We start from the raw sequence: 18083 nt of genomic DNA on the forward strand, positions 1-18083 counted from the left end.
TCCTAGTGGCCCAATCCTGTCCTAGGAACAGGGGGAAGGGAGATTGCTCAGGAGAAATTTAAAACAGCCCCTGCTTTTCAGAAGTTTATGGTCCCTGTGGGGAAATGTGAGGGGAAACAATCTCTGTGAACATCTCGGTGCCTTTGCACCTGCTGTGGTCTTTGTCTAGAATCTGCTCCTCTTCCTAACTTTCACCCCAACTTTTTCCCCCAAACTTCATGGAAAACTAGTCATTATCCAAGATTTGTTTTGAGTAATATATTTCTTGGAAAATCTCCGATAAATTGCCCAGGCATACTTAGATATTTCTTCTTCGTTTTTCCCTGCATTTTTTATATTCTTCATTCTTTCAACGGATATTGCTCAAATGCCTGCTATGTGGCTTGGGTACTGAGATACAGCGGTGAACCAGATAAAGGTACTAGTGAGTGGGGAAAGAGAGCATAAATAAGTAGATAGATTATGTCAGGTAGTGATAAGGTCTATAAAAAACAATAATGCAAGATAATGACTTGTGTGTTGTCTTCCCTCAAGAGAATGAACATCTGGAGGGCCTGGACTGTGTCTCTTTCTTTCTGTCTCTGCGGTCAGTGCACAGCCCTTGAGTGAGTTCAGTTACGTGTGTGCTGAGTCAGGAAGTGAATTCACATCAATGTTGTGTTAAATGAGATGTATACACAGAAGGAACTAGGTGAACCACAGGTGCGCTGTCAGTGAGATTTTCTTCTCTTTTTCCCTAACCCTCGTGCTGTCAGAGCAGAAGCTGAACCAGCAGGAGGCACAGGCAGGATGGGTGTCAGCAGAACACTGAGCCCGTTTGCTGGACGAGGCCAAGTGCACAGAATGTGCCAGAATACGGAACCCTTTTAAGTCGGGCCTGCATCCTTTGGGAAATTATCCCAACCAACTGGACTGCCTCCCTTGAGAAACTGCCATTTACATTGATCATTAATATGATATCAGTATCACCTCAGTCTTTCAAAATGCTTTAAAACTTGCTTGTAATACCCAGACTTATAGCTAGCTGCATGATGCATTTCCTCCAGGATATAATGATGATCTCTAGGAAGACTTCTAGAAAGTTGTCTCAAATCTCTATGATAGGATGTATTACTTGAGGAAGGTTGGTTCATTCATTCATACAGTCGTTCATTCAACAAATACTTATTGAATATTTATTATATCAGACCCTGTTACAGATGCTGGAGATACAGCTCTCCTTCTAGTTTGGAAGCTAGAGGAAGACTGGCATTAAATGAGTACGTGAATCTTATAGTATATTAAAAGTTGATAAGTGGTAAGGAGAAAAATAAAGCAGAGAAGAGTAATAGGAAATGCTTAAGGAGGGGGGTCCAATTTTGAATTGAGTGACTGGGGAGGGCCTTGTTGAGAAGATAATTTGTGAGCAAACATTTGAAGGGAGTGAGGGCAGAGCCATGAGACTAAGCAAAGGAAGGGAAAATGTTCTAGGCAAAGGGAACCGCAAGAGGGAGAGGTGCTGGGGACACAGCAAGGAGGCCCATTCAGTGAGAGTGACCTGATCGAGGGAGAGAATGGTTCAGGTGAGTGTCAGAGAGAGCACAGGGTCAGATCCTGGGGTGTTGTAGACCATTGTAGTTACTTTGTTTCTGAAATGGGAAGTCATTACAGCATTTTAAGCAGCATAGTGGCATGACCTGACTTACATTTTCATGGCAGTGCTCCAGGGAGGAGGTGATGGTGGCTTAGAACAGGGTTGTAATGATGGACATGGTGTGACATATCAGATTCTGAAGGATTTCCGGATATTAGATGAAGGGTGTGAAAGAAAGAGGAGTTGGGGATAAAACTGAGGTTTTTTAGCTTGAGCAACTGGAAGATGGGATGGCCATCAGCTGAGATGGGACAAGACTTTGGAGCGTTTTCGGGGAAGAGCAGAAGTTCTTTTTTAGTTGTGTTGATTGAGATGCTTTTTAGACGGCTGGATGGAGATGTCAAGTAGGGAGTTAGCTGTTTGAGTCTGAAGTTTCTGGAGAGGGCGAGCTATAGACCTCCTTTGGGAATTGGGGAACACATGAATAGTATTTAAAACCATGAGATTTGAATGAGTGTAGATAGAAAAGAAATTCAAGGACTGTGCGTTGGAGCATGTCAATGTTAAGAGGTCTTGGAGACGAGGAAGAATAAAGAAAGGAAACTGAATGGGAGCAGCCAGTGGGCAGGAGGAGAAAAATGTGCTGTCCTGGAATTGGGGTGAAGGGTTCAATGTGTCAAGTGCTGCTGACAAATCAGGTAAGAACTAAGTATTGACCATTGCAGTTAGCAACATGGAAGTGAAACAAAGCAGTTTCAGAGAAGCGTGGGGGCTGGATCAGGATTAGAGCCGTTTAAGAGAAAGGTGGAGAAAAAAGAATTGGAAAGAATAAGAGACAGTCTTAGAAGTTTGGCTGTAAATAGGAACAGAGAAATAGAAAGGAAGCTGGAGGAGGAAAGGGAGTCAAAAAGTAGGGTTTGGGGGCTTCCCTGGTGGCTCAATGGTTACAGTCCGCCTGCCAATGCAGGGGACACGGGTTCATGCCCCGGTCCGGGAAGATCCCACATGCCACGGAGCGGCTGGGCCCGTGAGCCATGGCCGCTGAGCCTGCGCGTCCGGAGCCTGTGCTCCGCAACGGGAGAAGCCACAACAGTAAGAGGCCCGTGTACCACACACACACACACACACACACACACAAAAGTAGGGTTGTTTTCTAAAGATGTGAGGTGATTAAAAATGATTCAGTAGAGAGGAATATTCTGATGAAGCAAGAAAGAGAGGGGAAATTTCTGGAGTGATATCTTAAAGTGGGTGAGAAAGGGGATCTAGTGCAGGGGTTGGCCTTAGGATCACAGACAGTTTATCATATTAAGGGGGGGTCCGATTATGGACACATGCCGATAAGGGGTAGAGATGGGGGTAGGTGCTAGCAGAGATTTTCCGATTGCTTCAGTTTTCTCAGAGAAACCGGAAGTGAGGCCACTGACTGAGCGCGAGGATGGGAAAAAACTCTTAGAGGTTGGAGGAGGAACTATAAACAGTCCAGAAGAAGGGGAGATGAATAAACTAATGTAGCAAATGTGATATTCACTCTGATGATATCTGATTTTTGTGTTTGCCTTTTTCATCTTTTCCCCTGATAGCTCATGTCCAGCATAATTCTAGCATGCAGTATATGCTAAATAAATATTTGCTCATTTCAGAACTGGAATCATATCTACTTGTACCTCTACTATAGCTAACCTTATATTGTACTCACTGTTCTAAGCACCTACCTGTTTAATCCTCGTAACAGCTATGTGTATGGCTTTTAGAGCCGTGAGACTAGATGGAATCAACAAGGGAGTGGTGTTAGTGTCTTCAGATTACAGATGATGAAACAGAGATTTTAAAATGTCCCACAACCTCATAACTTGCCTGAGGTTGGTCAGCCATCAGGAGACAGAACGGAGATGTGAATCTCAGCCTGCGTGACTCTCACACTGTATAACTACTGCCCTGGAGTTCATCTCATCTTCCCGCTTCATCTTTAAAATAAGAGAACCGAGGCCCAGGTTGCTTATCACAAACGTCAAAGCTGAGATTGGAACCACGCCCTCTTCCAGTTCAGTGTCCTTTCCACCACCATCCCCCTAGATCAATCTTATCTTGGGATCCAGTTCCCACGCGCGTTAGCTACACTTAGTGGTAGCTATCCACGCGCGTTAGCTACACTTAGTGGTAGCTATATGGTAATGGTCCTTAGTAACCAAGCGACTGGTATTTTGATGAGAGGCTCTTGCCTGCACCGACCCAGCCATCCAGGAGAGGGCAGTCCTGTGCGCATAAACACGCCTGCCCCACCCTAAGCTTCTTCCTGAAGCCAGAGCGCCTGATTCTTCGGAGAATGTTTGCCTAAAGCAGTGGTTCTGAAGCAGCAGTTCTGTCCCCCACCTGGCGTTTGGCAATGTTTGGAGACATTTTGGGTTGTCATAACTGGAGGAGGGGAGGGAAGAAGCTCCTGGCATCTAATGGGTAGAGGCCAAGGAAGCTGCTAAACATCCTACCAATGCACAGGACAGGCCTCCATCCCTCCCGCCCCAACAAAGAATTATCTGACCCAAAATGCCAGTTGCTACGTTGAGAGGTTGAAAATCCCTGTCCTAAAGGAAAACCTTTAAACAGTCTGGTATAATGGAACCAGAAAAATAAGTAGATGATGGCTTCAGTAAAGATGTTCAAAAACAAGTAGGCAGTCAAGAATAATTTATGAATTCTTCTTCTGTGCAGAATGCCAAGGGTGTGAAGGCCTGCGTGGATCATGATTTATCCCTTTAGCCATTCTCTACTTGCTGACTGTCGCCATCTGTGTGCCAAGCTGGGATGTATGTGAATGTGCCCCTGGCAGCACAGGGCAGCCCCAAGGAGAGACGATCCCCCCTTAGCACCCAGGGCCTTTGTACTTACTTGCCTTTTGTCTGTCAAGGAAATCATCCCTCCTGTTCTTTGGAAACGTCGTCCACCCTCCGAACCATGTGTGATGTCATAGACCTGTTCTTGCAAACTGTAGTCTGTCCCCATCACTGGCGACCTTGTGGGGGCATCAGCGTGCATGTTGACTGGCCCCATCACTTCTGCTATTCCAGGAGTGGCTCTCCAAGTCTCCACTCACCTGATCTACCTACACTTGCTCGTTAGTTGGGAGGGGTCACCTCGTTTGGGATTGGGAATGCTTTTCTGAAACACACCCATTTTGGAAAAGCATAAGCATTTATCAGCGCCTTACCTGAATCAGAGGTTGCTTCCAAGCCAGAATGAGCCAACTGTTCAATAAAATATTAACTTCTCTCTGTAAACCAAGCTGCTGCACTATGTCTCACAATGTGACTCTTGTTCAGCAGAACACAGAGCGTGAGTTACTAAGACCAGCCTTAGTCTGTGGAATTAGTTCGCTCTACAGCATGATTATCTTCTCCCACTTCCTTTGCACAGACCCTATTGTGAATGTCTAAAGACGCATGAATTGTGAACCTAAAAGCAATTGATAGCTGTGAAAGGAAATATGAAACTATCTTTAAATTTTCTTCAAGCTGTAGGTTTTGCCAAAGAGCGAAGTGCCGTCTTCTTTCTCACAGTAGTTTATCTAAAACACACAGCAGAGGACGCCTAGAGGTCAAATGCAGCTGCAGAGCTGGGATTTGGTTTTACTAGATCCAAATGGAATTGAACTGAATTGCAGAGCTAATTCAAAGGCTTCTTTAGATGGGAGCAAATAAAGCAGGGTATAACCAGTGAATGGCAGAGCATTGCTGGGGTTGCATCACTGGCCTCGCTTTAATACAGTGTTGTGCTCCTGAAATTTAATAATAATAATAAAAATCGTTAGCACTTACGTAGTGATATTTCTTTGGGCCAGCACTGACCAGGTAATCCCACTCTACTCTCTCTTGAACTACCACCAGCATATGGGTATTACAGATAAGGATACTAAAACTCCAAGAGGCCGAATAACTTGCCCCAAGCTACCCAAGAAGGGGTGAAGCTGAGATTTGAACCTAGAAGCTTAACACTGAGGCCCAGTAGATATTTTAAATGTCCTAGAAGAGTTTGCTCTTGAAATGAAATCTGAAATGAATCCCTTTGAAAAAATGAAGATCCTTGTCTCTTTTATTAAGTCTAAACTTCTGGTGAAGTGGGGTTCTATAACAGAGTCCTAATGGCTTTGTGTGCTTCCATGAACGTAATTTTTATTTGCATCACTAAGTGTTGTGGTAGAAAAACCATGGGTTTTAGAGTCCAGTGTGTCCAGGTTTATATTCTCCCTCCACCAGTCATGAGCAATGAGACTTTGCAAAAGTCACTTGACTCTTCCAAACCTCAGTTTTCATATCTGTAAAGTGGGGCGAGTGTTAGAGTATAGGTCAAGTGTCTTGCAGATTGCCTGCCAATCAGTCATCATAATTATCCCTGTTAATATTATTCATAAGTTAAATGTGTGTGCTCAATTTTTAGTTTTGCTATGAAGATCTTATATCATGGTGGGTATTTCAAAATTTACTTTGGCATCTGTGTTTTGTGTAATGCCAAAGCCCAGGTATGAGGAAGCATGGCCTGTTGAACCTTCTTCCATACTTAGGAAAACATAGGTATAAAGCATGTTTGTGTTTTAAACTTTAGGAGCTGCACAGGTCATCGAAGGCGGCCAAGTGGAATATAAGCCTCTTTCGGGCATTCGGTATATGTGGTGGTACCATTTAATTGGCCTCATCTGGACTAGTGAATTCATCCTTGCATGCCAGCAAATGACTATAGCTGGGGCAGTGGTTACATGGTATTTCAACAGGTAGGTCTAGCATGTTATTCCTATTGATTTGTCTATGTGCTTCATGTTGTGTATCTCAAAAGATATTTTGAAATTTTGACATGACCTCTCAAAAAGGATTGGCAAGAGTAAAAGACCAAGCTCAAAATTAGGAGGGATATTCATTTGGTAGTAAAAAGAAATGTTGTATCTTAAATCTGTCACATTTCCAACCTCTTTTACTTTAAGCTAGAAAATCCAGAAGGAAGCCCAACAGGGAAGTATTTGTACCGCTTAGAATTGAAAGATATCCAAAAGAAGGGGTTGACTTCTCCTGTAAACATCCATTCTTACGGACTTCAAACTTTAAAAACATTACTGATCTATTTGGAGCACACTTCAGGAAATTCTGCAAGCTTCATTTCATCCTATGCAAAATGAGGAGAATGTTTTCTTGAAAAACAATTTTAAATCCTAAGGGAAGTGTACATGACTATAAAATATAATTCATGTTCATATAGTTAAGTGCTAGTGAATTAATTACTTGCTTCTCTGTTCGCTATGATACTTATTTAAGTGTTCATCCTCCTTTACCTCATCAAAATAATTGAGGACATACACACACACACACACACACACACACAATCTCAACCCTTTACCTCTTTTGTGTATGCTACTCTCCATGAGGCAAAGAGAAAGCCACAGGCAAGAAGAACACGGCCAGTAGAATGACAGGGTTGGACTCAGAACAGGAAGTTTACTCCTATGGGGCTGATCCTCCTCTAATCTCTCAGCCTAAATGAGCAGAAAAACACGAGGGTTCGTGGGGGTAAGAAAGTCAACCAGGGATGATTCATGCCATTGAGCAATTACCTCCTGATGGTAAGGGGTACTGTGGGTTTTATTACAGAGGTGCTGTTGGGAGCCTCCGTCATTAGAGAGCCCATAGAACGCACATAGGGCTGTAGACCTTGGCATTGAGAACCTTTGAGCCGTTGGAGGGGGTGATGTGTGCTGCTTACTCCTGAGTAGAGGAGCAGAGATTATTCTAACCAAATTGGCCAGCAGGTCATATCTCTCTGACAGCAGTGATTTTGGGCTATTTTAGTACCACAAAATCAAAGCATTTTCAATGAGAGCTTTTTATTTAAATTCCAGTGAAATGAATATCTCCCTATCTCTGTGCATTCGGTGGGAGAGGAGGCTGGTTTGAGCCACAAAAACTAGAGAGGCTCAGGAATTCAAGTGTAAAATGTGCTTCCAAAGATTAGTTTAAAAAGGTCTTCCTAAGGAGCAGTTGGGCCCCAGGGCCCCTCCTTCACACCAGCAGAAGACAAGACGGGAGCTTTGCTCTCTGGAGAAGTCATCAGAGAGGGTCTGGACGTGGGGCATCTGGCACAGCTGAGGCTGGGGCAAGGCTCTGCACTGAAAGAAGGGGGAGCAAGTGAAAGTCTAAATACTGAATAGTGTTCTACCTACTACCAACCCACACTCCACAGCTTAGCCTCCAGGATGTTGACAGCCAGGTTGATATTTCCTTGGCAGGAGATTATCGGATTCTTCTTTGGAGAAATTGTCTAACCCAAAGAAAGGACCTACAGATGGTGCCATGTGGGGGTCCCCCAATGAAATGGCCTGTTTCCCTGACTCTGAACCAGGTCGTGGAACTCACCGGTCAGCAGTCACCCTCATATAGAACCTCTAATTCACTTTTCAGTGCCTCACTCTTAAATGTGAGCTGATAACCAGTGATTGTTAAACATTAGAAGGAGCCTCTAGTGAAAGAAAAAGATCAAAATGAACAAAACAAACAAACAAAAAGAACTTAGGGAAAATAGGGACAATGCAGGCAGCAGAAGAAAACTACAACAACGACAACTATAATATCCTCAGAAAGAACCAAGAAATGTTGCTTCCATAAAATAAGAATTAAAAAAAAAGAATATTGAGACAACAAGAAAGACCTCTTTGTAGTTAAAAATATGATTGCAGAGTGATATTTTTCTATTGAGGGATTAAAATATAAAGTTGAAGAACTCTTTCAGAAGGTAGAACAAAAAGATAAAGAGATGCAAAATGGGAGAAAAAGGATAAAAAATCAGAGGCTAATTTAGGACACCCAACATCTGACTAATATGAGTTCCAGAAATAGAGAACGAAGAAAAAAGAAGGGAAGAAATTATCAAAATTTCCCAGATCTGGAGGACATGAGTAAAGAGAAGATCCCAGAAGCTTTACAGAGAATAACAGATCACAGGCAAAATATCAAGAACTAGAATGGGTAAAAGACCTATATACTGAAAACTATAAAACTTTGATGAAGGAAATTGAAAATGAAACAAATAAATGGAAAGATATCCTGTGTTCATGGATTGAAAGAATTAATATTGTAAAAATGTCCATACTACCCAAAGCAATCTACAGATTTAATGCAATCCTGATCAAAATACCCATGACATTTTTCACAGAAGTAAAACAAATAATCCTAAAATTTATATGGAACCACAGAAGACCCCAAATAGCCAGAGCAATCTTGAAAAAAAGAACAAAGGTGGAGGTTTCACACTCCGTGACTTCAGACTGTACTGCAAAGCTACAGTAATCAAAACTACAAAGCTACAGTGGCATTAAAACAGACACATAGATCAATGGAACAGAATAGAGAGCCCAGAAATAAACTTATGCACTTATGTTCAATTAATTTATGACAAAGGAGGCAAAAATATACAGTGGGGAAAAGAAAGTCTCTTTAATAAGTGATGCCAGGAAATGGACAGCTACATGTAAAAGAATGAAATTAGAACATTTTTGCATACTGTATACCAAAATAAACTAAAAAGGATTACAGACCTAAATGTAAGACTGGAAACCATAAAACTCCCAGAAGAAAACAGGCAGAACACTCTCTGACATAAGCCATAGTAATAGTTTTTGGATCTATTGCCTCAAGCAAAGGAAACAAAAGCAAAAATAAACAAATTAAACTTAAAAGCTTTTGCACAACAAAGGAAACCATCAGCAAAATGAAAAGACAACCTACTGAATGGGAAAGATATTTGTAAATGATATGACCAATAAGGAGTTAATATCCAAAATATATAAAGAAGTCATAAAACTCAATATCAAAAAAAAAACCCAATTTAAAGATGGGCAGAAGACCTGAATAGATATTCTTCCAAAGAAGTCATAGAGATGGCCAACAGGCACATGAAAAGATGCCCAACATTGCTAATCATCAGAGAAATACAAATCAAGACCATGAGAGATCACCTCACACCTGTCAGAATGGCTGTAGTCAAAAGGACCACAAATATCCAGTGTTGGCAAGGACATGGAGAAAATGGAACCCAAGTACACTGTTGGTGGGAATGTAAATTGGTGCAGCCACTATGGAGAACAGTATGGAGGTTCCTTAAAAAACTAAAAATAGAAGTACCATATGATCCCACAATTCCACTGCTGGGTATACATCCAAAGAAAATGAAAACACTGATTCCAAAAGATATATGCACCCCAGTGTTCAGGCAGCATTATTTACAACAGCCAAGATATTGAAGCTACCTAAGTGTCCATCAGTAGATGAATGGATAAAGAAGAGGTGGCATATTTATACAATGGAATATTAGCCATAAAAAAGAATGAGATTTTGCTATTTTGAAACAACATGGGTGGACCTGGAGGGGATTATACTTAGTGAAATAAATTAGAGAAAGACAAATACTATATGTTATCACTTATATGTGGAATCTAAAACATAAAACAAGTGAATGACTATAACAAAACAGAAACAGACCTACAGATTTAGAGAAGAAACTAGTGGTTTCCATTTGGGAGAGGGAAGTGGAGAGGGTTAAGGTAGGGATAGGGAATTAAGAGGTACACACTGCTATGTATAAGATAAATAAGTTACAAGATATATTGTACAACACAGGGAATACAGCCAATATTTTATAATAACCTTAATGGAGTATAATTTTTAAAAATATTGAATCACTGTGTTGTACACCTGAAACTAATATTGTAAATCAACTGTACTTCAATAAAAAGTAAAATTAAATTTAAAAAAAACTAGAATGAGATCTGATGTTCAACAGCAACTCTGAAGCAGGGAGACAGTAGGACAAGGCTGTCAAAATTCTAAGGAAAGATTATTTCCAACCTAAAGTTCTAGACCTACTCATACTATCAGTCAAGGGTAAAGGAGGATAAAGTCCTGTTCAGACATACAACATCCCAAAAGATTTCCTCCCCACATCCTTTCTCCACTGAAACTAATGAGTAAGCCAGGGAGGAAAACATGAGCTTCAGGAAATGGGCTCCAACACAGTGAAGAAAAGAAGGGAATCCCCAGGAGGGTAGCTAGTCAGCAGGTAAAGAGCACAACCAGTCCAAGAAGGAGCTGGAGAGCAGTGGGCTCCAGGAGGGATGTCTCTAAGAAAAAATAAAAAGCAAACTGAGAGAATATCAGATGTGTTGTTTGAATATGTGGAGAAAAAATTTATACTTTGGTGAAGCATTTGGTGAAGTCCATGGAAAACCAAGCAAATAAAAAGTGTGAAACATTATCAACTTAAGGAAAAACCAAAAGTTGTACAGAAAAGGAAATATAATCAGAATACACTGTTTGGATCAGTTGTATTTTTTTTTATGTACTGATTTTAGTTTATTTATGTACTGATAATGTAAACCCTAAACATTAACTAAAACATAGTGGTGAAAGATTGAAAGTTTTTTCTCTAAGATCAGAAACAAGACAAGAGTGCCCACTCTTACCATTTCTATTCAACATAGTACAGGAAGACCTAGCCAGAGCAATCAGGCAAGAAAAAGGGGGGGGAAATGCATCTAAATCAGAAAAGAAGAAGTAAAATTGCCTTTGTTTGCAGATGATATGATCTTATATATAGAAAATCCTAAAGATTTCATCAGAAAACTGTTAGACTAAATCAATGAATTCAGTAAAGTTTCAGGATACAAAATCAGCATACAGAAAATGGGTGCATTTCTATACTCTAAGAACAAAATACAACAATCCCATTCACGATAGCATCAAAAACAATAAAATATTTAGGAGTGAATTTAACTAAGGAGGTGAAATATGTGTTTACTGAAAAGTACAAGACTGATGAAAGAAAGACACAAACAAATGGAAATATATCCTGTGTTCATGGATCAGAAGAATTAATATTGTTAAAATATCCATATTACCCAAAGCCATCTATAGATTTAATACATTCCCTATCAAAATTTCAATTATATTTTCCACAGAAATAGAAAAAGAATCCTAAAATTTGTAGGGAATCACAAAAGATCCCAAATGGCCAAAACCATCCTGAGAAAGAAGAACACACCTGGAGGCATCATACTTTCTGATTTCAGACTATACAACAGAGCTATAGTGTTGTATGGTACTATATGAACAGTATGGTACTGGCATAAAAATAGACCCATAGATCAATAGAAGAGAACTGAGATCCCAGAAAGGAGAAAGGATAATATCTTCAATAAATGGTTCTGGAAAAACTGGATAACCCCATGAAGAATAAAAAAATTAAACCTCTGTATTATACTGTTCACAGAAGTTAATTCAAAATGGTTTAAAGACTTAAAACATAAGAACTAAAACCATAAAACTCCTAGAAGAAAACGTAAGGGAAAAGCTCCTTGACATCAGTCTTAGAAATGATTTTTTGAATATGACACCAAAAGCACAAGTGACAACAGCAAAAATTAGTGAGACTACATCAGACTAAAAATCTCTACACAGTAAAAGAACCAGTCAACAAAATGAAAGGGCAACCTATGGAGTGGGAGAAAATATTTGCAAATTGCATGTCTGATAAGCTGTTAAAAACCAAAATATATAAAGAACTCACACAAATCAATAGTAAAAAAAAAAAAAAAAAAAAAAAAATCCAGTTAAAAAATCGGCAGAGGAACTGAACTTCTTTTCCAAAGAAGACATACAAATAACCAACAGGCACATGAAAATGTGCTCAACATCACTAATCATCAGGGAATGCAAATCAAAACCACAATGAGATATCACCTTATACCTGTCAGAATGTCTATCATCAAAAAGACAAGAAGGCTTCCCTGGTGGCGCAGTGGTTGAGAATCTGCCTGCTAATGCAGGGGACACGGGTTCGAGCCCTGGTCTGGGAAGATCCCACATGCCGCGGAGCAACTAGGCCCATGAGCCACAACTACTGAGCCTGCGCATCTGGAGCCTGTGCTCCGCAACAAGAGAGGCTGCGATAGTAAGAGGCCTGCGCACTGCGATGAAGAGTGGCCCCCGTTTGCCACAACTAGAGAAAGCCCTCGCACAGAAATGAAGACCCAACACAGCCAAAAATAAATAAATAAATAAAGCCAAGCATTTAAAAAAAAAAGACAAGAGATAACTGTTGGCAAGGATGTAGAAAAGAAGGAACCCTTGTGCACTGTTGGTGGGCATGTAAATTGGTACAGCAATTACGGAAACAGTATAACAGTATGGAGGTTCCTCAAGAAATTAAAATCAGAACCGCTATACAGTCCAGCAATCCCACTTCTTGTGTGTATATCCAAAGGAAATAAAAAAATTATCTTGAAGAAATATCTTCACTCCCATGTTCACTGCAGCACTAGTCACAGTAGCCAAGGTATGGGAACAACCTAAGTGTCCATCGAAAGGTGAATGGGTAAAGAAGATGTGATATATATAATGGAATATTATTCAGCCGTGGGAAGGAAATTCTGCCATTTGCAGCAACATGGATGGACCTTGAGGGCATTATGCTAAGTGATATAATTCACAGAAAAACAGTTACTGGATGATATCACTTATATGTGGAATCTAAAAAAGCTGAACTCACAGAAACAGAGTAGAATGGTCGTTACCAGGGGCTGGGGGTAGGGGAAAGGGGAGATAACTGGTTAAAGGGTACAAACTTCTAGATAGAAGATGAATAAGTTCTGGGGATCTAATGTACAACATGGTGATTATGCTTAATAAGACTGTATTATATACTTGAAAGTTGCTAAAAGAGTAGATCTTAAATGTTCACAACCACAAAAAAGAAATGGTTAAATATATGAGGTGATTGAGGTGTTAGCTAACGCTATGGTGGTAATCATTTTTCAATATATAAGTGAATCAAATCAACACATTATGTACCTTGGACTTACATAATGTTATATGTCAATTATATCTCAATAAAGCTGGGAAGAAAACATTAAAAACTTCAGTGTAATTATGTTGAGAAGAAGAGGGGTGGGAAAATGAGTGTGTTGGGGAGTTTAGGCTGTGTAGGAGAATAAAACCTGCATCTTCCATGGTGGGAAGTCAGTTGACAGTCTCTGAGGCTGAAAAAAAAATCAAGAAATAGCAGTAAGAACAAGTAATTTAGAAGTGTGAGGGTGAGTTCCAGAAGAAACAGCTAAAATATTACCTCCAGGGAGAGAAAATTAGTGGTGGGGAAAGAAAACTGTTGTTTTTCCTGTTACGCCTAGCAGTACTATTTGACTTTTTAAGATATTTCATATATTTGATAAAAATAAACAAACTAATTCAAAGTAAAATGCATGCTGATTTATTTTTAGCACTACTGTTTCATTTATTAAAGAGCTCTGCATTCTTTTTGACCGTGTGCTAATTTTGAAACCTCAAGGTTTTTCTTTATCTCAGGGCTCACCATTCTTTAATCTCATGTTCTAGCCTGCACTCAGGGTGAGAATTAAATATAGCCAGAGTGCATTCATCTCTGTCATTCATTTAAGCAGTAAGAGGGCTGAAGAGTTCATACAAAGACCATCAAGTACCAGGACATGGGCAACCTATGTCATTTCCCTCTTACAACCATTTGCTTGAAGAGGGGTCAACTGAGAGCCATAAAGATGTGGCTGAGATGTGATAGGAAGGAACCAGCACCGCTCAGTTTGGAGAAGGGACGCATGAGGCATGACTTCATCGTTTGCAACTATACAAAAGATGGTTTGCAGCTGCTTTGGATTTGCTGAGGAGGAAGTGAGGAAGTGGAATCACAGCGGAGCCTAAGGAATGTAGGTAGGAGACAGATGAGTTTCCTAACCCTGAGAAGAGCCGCCGAGGACCTGTTCCTCAGAGCAAAGAGCTTCCATTTTCTTTGAGACTGGAAAGATGAATCTCACAGCTTCCCCACAGTCATCACAATCCCATCTTGCAGTAGTTTTGCTGAAAGAAATATCAGGAAAGGACAAGGTCTCTGCAGGGACACACCATGCTCCTTTGCTCAGGACCAGGTTGGCACTGGAGGCCATCCATCCATCCTGTGCAGCCCAGTCCTTGTCCAGGAGCCATAGCACAAAATGAATTTTCCATACTGTTGAAGAGTTCTCAATGAGCACTAGGCTGGATCTAACTGGAGCTAAAACGTGCCTCTAGGACCCCGAAGTTGCTGGATTCGACTTATGCTCTACGGTCCCAGCAAATAGTAGTTGCAAAACAGCGCTTACGTACCATGACCCAGAGGAGCTACAGACTTGGATGAATGGAACCATTAAATGCTTTGTCCAGTGACTTGAGCTGATGCAGTGTCCTGGGGCCCTGGCTCCACTGCACAGGGCCAGGCACCTTTAGCACTCAGCAGCCACAAGTTTAAAAGTAGGGGAGCTAGGCGTGTGGGGCGCATCCTCGAGTCTCCTGCTCTCTCACACTGCCCGGGGTCTTCCTACTGCCACCACCCACAGAACCCAGTGGAAGAGGCTCAGCGTGCAGTACTCCCTAGAGACAGAGGCACAGGCCTGACGGGAGGCCCTAGCATCCTCACAAGCCCATCACTGAGCTGCCCAATACACCCCTCGCTGCACTGCAGTCCCGAACGCCAATTCTCAAAATATGGTGAAGTCTCAGTTTAAGCTTCACCAGGTGTAATCAGAGCCTCTTCCTGAAGGCAGTTTTTGCTGGTTGTGAAGGTAACAGAGGTGAAGGCCCCAGCCACATGCATAGCGGAGGAGGGCTGATAAGGTGATGTTACCTTTGAACATGGAAAAAAGGTCTAGGGAGAGAAAGTGGGGACTCCAAGACCCTCCACTGATTGACCTTTCCCTGTGGGGTGGCATTATAGTTCTCAGGGTGGGTATCGAGTGACTCCTGGCTCCACAAGCTAGCCTTCTTTTCAGGTTTTCTCTCTCACGTGGTAACTCAGCTTCTGGAATGTCTACATCTTCTTCCAGCCAAGCCCTGGAGCGGCTGGAGCCATCACTGGGATGCAACATGGATAAGGGCAGTCCAGACAGTGCAGACACTCCTCTGCCTGAAATGGTTAATCCCATCCCAGCAAAGCCTTGGCAATCAGGTGCCTAACCCCAAACTTCAGTACCTGGAGGACCAGCCCCCAAGGCCCAGTTCACAGTGGCCTGTGAATCCTTTGTTTCCCTACCAGATGGAAAGCAGGTGCTGCCTTCTTCTCTCTGCATCCCCTCTTGAGCACCATAATATGTTCTAAGGCACATAAATCTCCTAAATGGGAAAGTAAACATTCTTCCTTTTAAAAAAAAGAATGAGGAAAAGGAAAAAAAATGTGTCAGATTTTCCTGGCTGTGCTACTTTTCTAGTTTATCAGATCTAAATGAATTCATATCAGCAATAGCTTCCCTGGTATTTCCTATTTTCAACAATATTGAGTTGAAACACACATCGCCCTTTTTGTGGCACAACTGGATTGCAGTTATTCTGCTCGCAATATTACTTTCATATTCTCTATTCCTTCCTGGATGATTTAAGTAACAGCAAAATACGGCTGTTGCCAACTCTTGAAACATTTCTGGACAATTTCCTTTTCTTCCCTCAAAACCTAGATTCTTGTCAAAACCTTAATTCATAGTGACTTATTAGCAACCAGAGCAAGTTGTAGAATAATCCATTATGAAGAAAGCAAGCTTCACTTGGAATCAGTGAAGTGGCTTTTCGGAAAGGGCCTCATTTTCTAGAACTGGCATCAGAGTGTCGGGGGAGGGGTTGCATCAGCCCTCCCTCCTTTGTTTTATCTTTCAGGCTTGGGTAGGGGATATGCCCATTCTGTTCTTTTTCACTTTTTTTCCTGCCTGTGAAACTGACTTTTGCATTCTTGAGAGCTGTGTCATGAAGTCCGGTAAATGATTCATAGTGAAGTGACCTTTACAGAGCAGAGCAGAAATCAGCTGGGTTTCAGGAGCTTGGAGCTGTGTGAAAGCCAGAACATTTCCTCCCTTCGCTGTAAGCTGGTTCCTCTCTGGCTGCCAATCCTGGTCATGTGATTTGGTGGTGATTTTAATCACCGAGCTAATACTGGCAATATTTACAGATGCACGTGTGTAATTTAAACCTTGGGGATTATTATATAATTAAACTTCTGAAAATGAAATCAATACGCAATTTAATGGATTGGTGGAGGTGGTAGGCGTGGTAAAGAGGAAAACTTGTTTAACTCATCAGTATTTTTTTTTTAATTTTCTGTTCCATGTTTGTAACATTGAGCGCCACCAAATGGAATTAACTTCGTCCAAGAAATCATTTAACCTTAGCTACCAAGGAGTGTAAAAAACTTGCCAAATGCGGATGGCATCCCTGCTTTCTAAATTGTTAGTACCACAGATGATTTGAACCAGAGAGAAGTTTCTCGTTTCTTTCTAAATAGTGTTTTTTAAATGCTGTCTTTTTTTCTCCTGTTCCCAGAAATAAAAATGACCCTCCTGATCGCCCGATCCTTTCATCTCTCTCCATTCTTTTCTGCTACCATCAGGGAACAGTTGTCAAAGGGTCATTTTTAATCACTGTGGTGAGGATGCCAAGAGCCGTTCTCATGTACATCTATAACACTCTGAAAGAGAAGGTAAGGCAGCACCCTAAAACAGAGTGCGCTCCGTGTTTGGGTTACAGAAAAGTTAATCGCTGGAAAACTACACTGGGTCCTGGGACAGGAATGTGACCTGTGCCAGTGGCCGTTCAGAAAGCTCCAGTGTTCTTCAGGTCCCATCCCCCCACCCCCAGCAATCTTTTTGTCCCGGTCCCTGTTTTGTTCATAGCTTTGTTTGTTGGATTTTCTCCAATGTGGTGGCAGAGGTGGGGTGGAGAGGGCATAGCTCTGAGTTTGCTGGTTTTCCTTCTTATTTAAATGCTGAAAAAATGGGAGGAATTCTTAACATGCAACTTAAGCAAGTTTTTACGGACATTTATCATGCTTTATTTTTTAAAGAAAGAAAAATGCACTATAAGATAAGAATAATGTTTGTTTGTTTCTGTTTTAATGCTAAAATATTCCCCACCTTTTGTGTTTCCTGGAGGGTGACCTGGGAAGTTGCTGGTGTGTGTGTGTGTGTGTGCGCGCGCGCGCGCGTGCACACACACGCACGTGCTTGATAGTTAGAAATGGGCAAGCTGACCTCAATCTCAGCTCCAAAGACAGAAAACTGTGGAGCTTTTGTGCCTGGGGTTTTTTCTCCTCCCTGGTTTTTATTTCCATGCACATTTGGTTATGAATGGCAGTGGAAACCAAAACACCAGGAAAACAGCTGTTCTCATGGTATTTCTGGCCTGCCAAACAAGGGAAGGTTGGATTTTCCCCAACTTCTCTGTTCTCACACAATGTTAATCTCGACCCCATCCCCACCTCAGCGCTGGTGACTTGGTCAGAGTTTCTCAAACGTACATGAGTCCAACCTTTTGGGTATACGTGTGTGCTCTTAGTTAATTGGGGAAGTTTTACATGTGGGTTCATAATTATACTTTAGAATTGTTTTTGTTTGCTCTTTTAAGCAGAAATCTGAATTGTTGATATTTAAGTCTGTAAT

The 18083-nt window shown here is 41.3% G+C and overlaps 1 protein-coding gene across 3 annotated transcripts in view; it reads left to right on the forward strand.

Annotated features, from left to right (window-relative positions):
• SLC44A3 (solute carrier family 44 member 3) overlaps window positions 1–18083 on the forward strand; it is a 94965-nt gene that overhangs the window by 38490 nt on the left and 38392 nt on the right. For all 3 annotated transcript variants that reach the window (XM_067726968.1, XM_067726969.1, XM_067726967.1), the window contains exons 10-11: window positions 6170–6335; window positions 16969–17125. In XM_067726968.1, coding sequence (XP_067583069.1) covers window positions 6170–6335; window positions 16969–17125 — 323 coding nt within the window. The remainder of the gene's footprint in view (window positions 1–6169; window positions 6336–16968; window positions 17126–18083) is intronic.

The sequence above is a fragment of the Pseudorca crassidens genome, chromosome 2 (genome assembly GCF_039906515.1).
Source record: "Pseudorca crassidens isolate mPseCra1 chromosome 2, mPseCra1.hap1, whole genome shotgun sequence".
NCBI lineage: Eukaryota > Metazoa > Chordata > Mammalia > Artiodactyla > Delphinidae > Pseudorca > Pseudorca crassidens.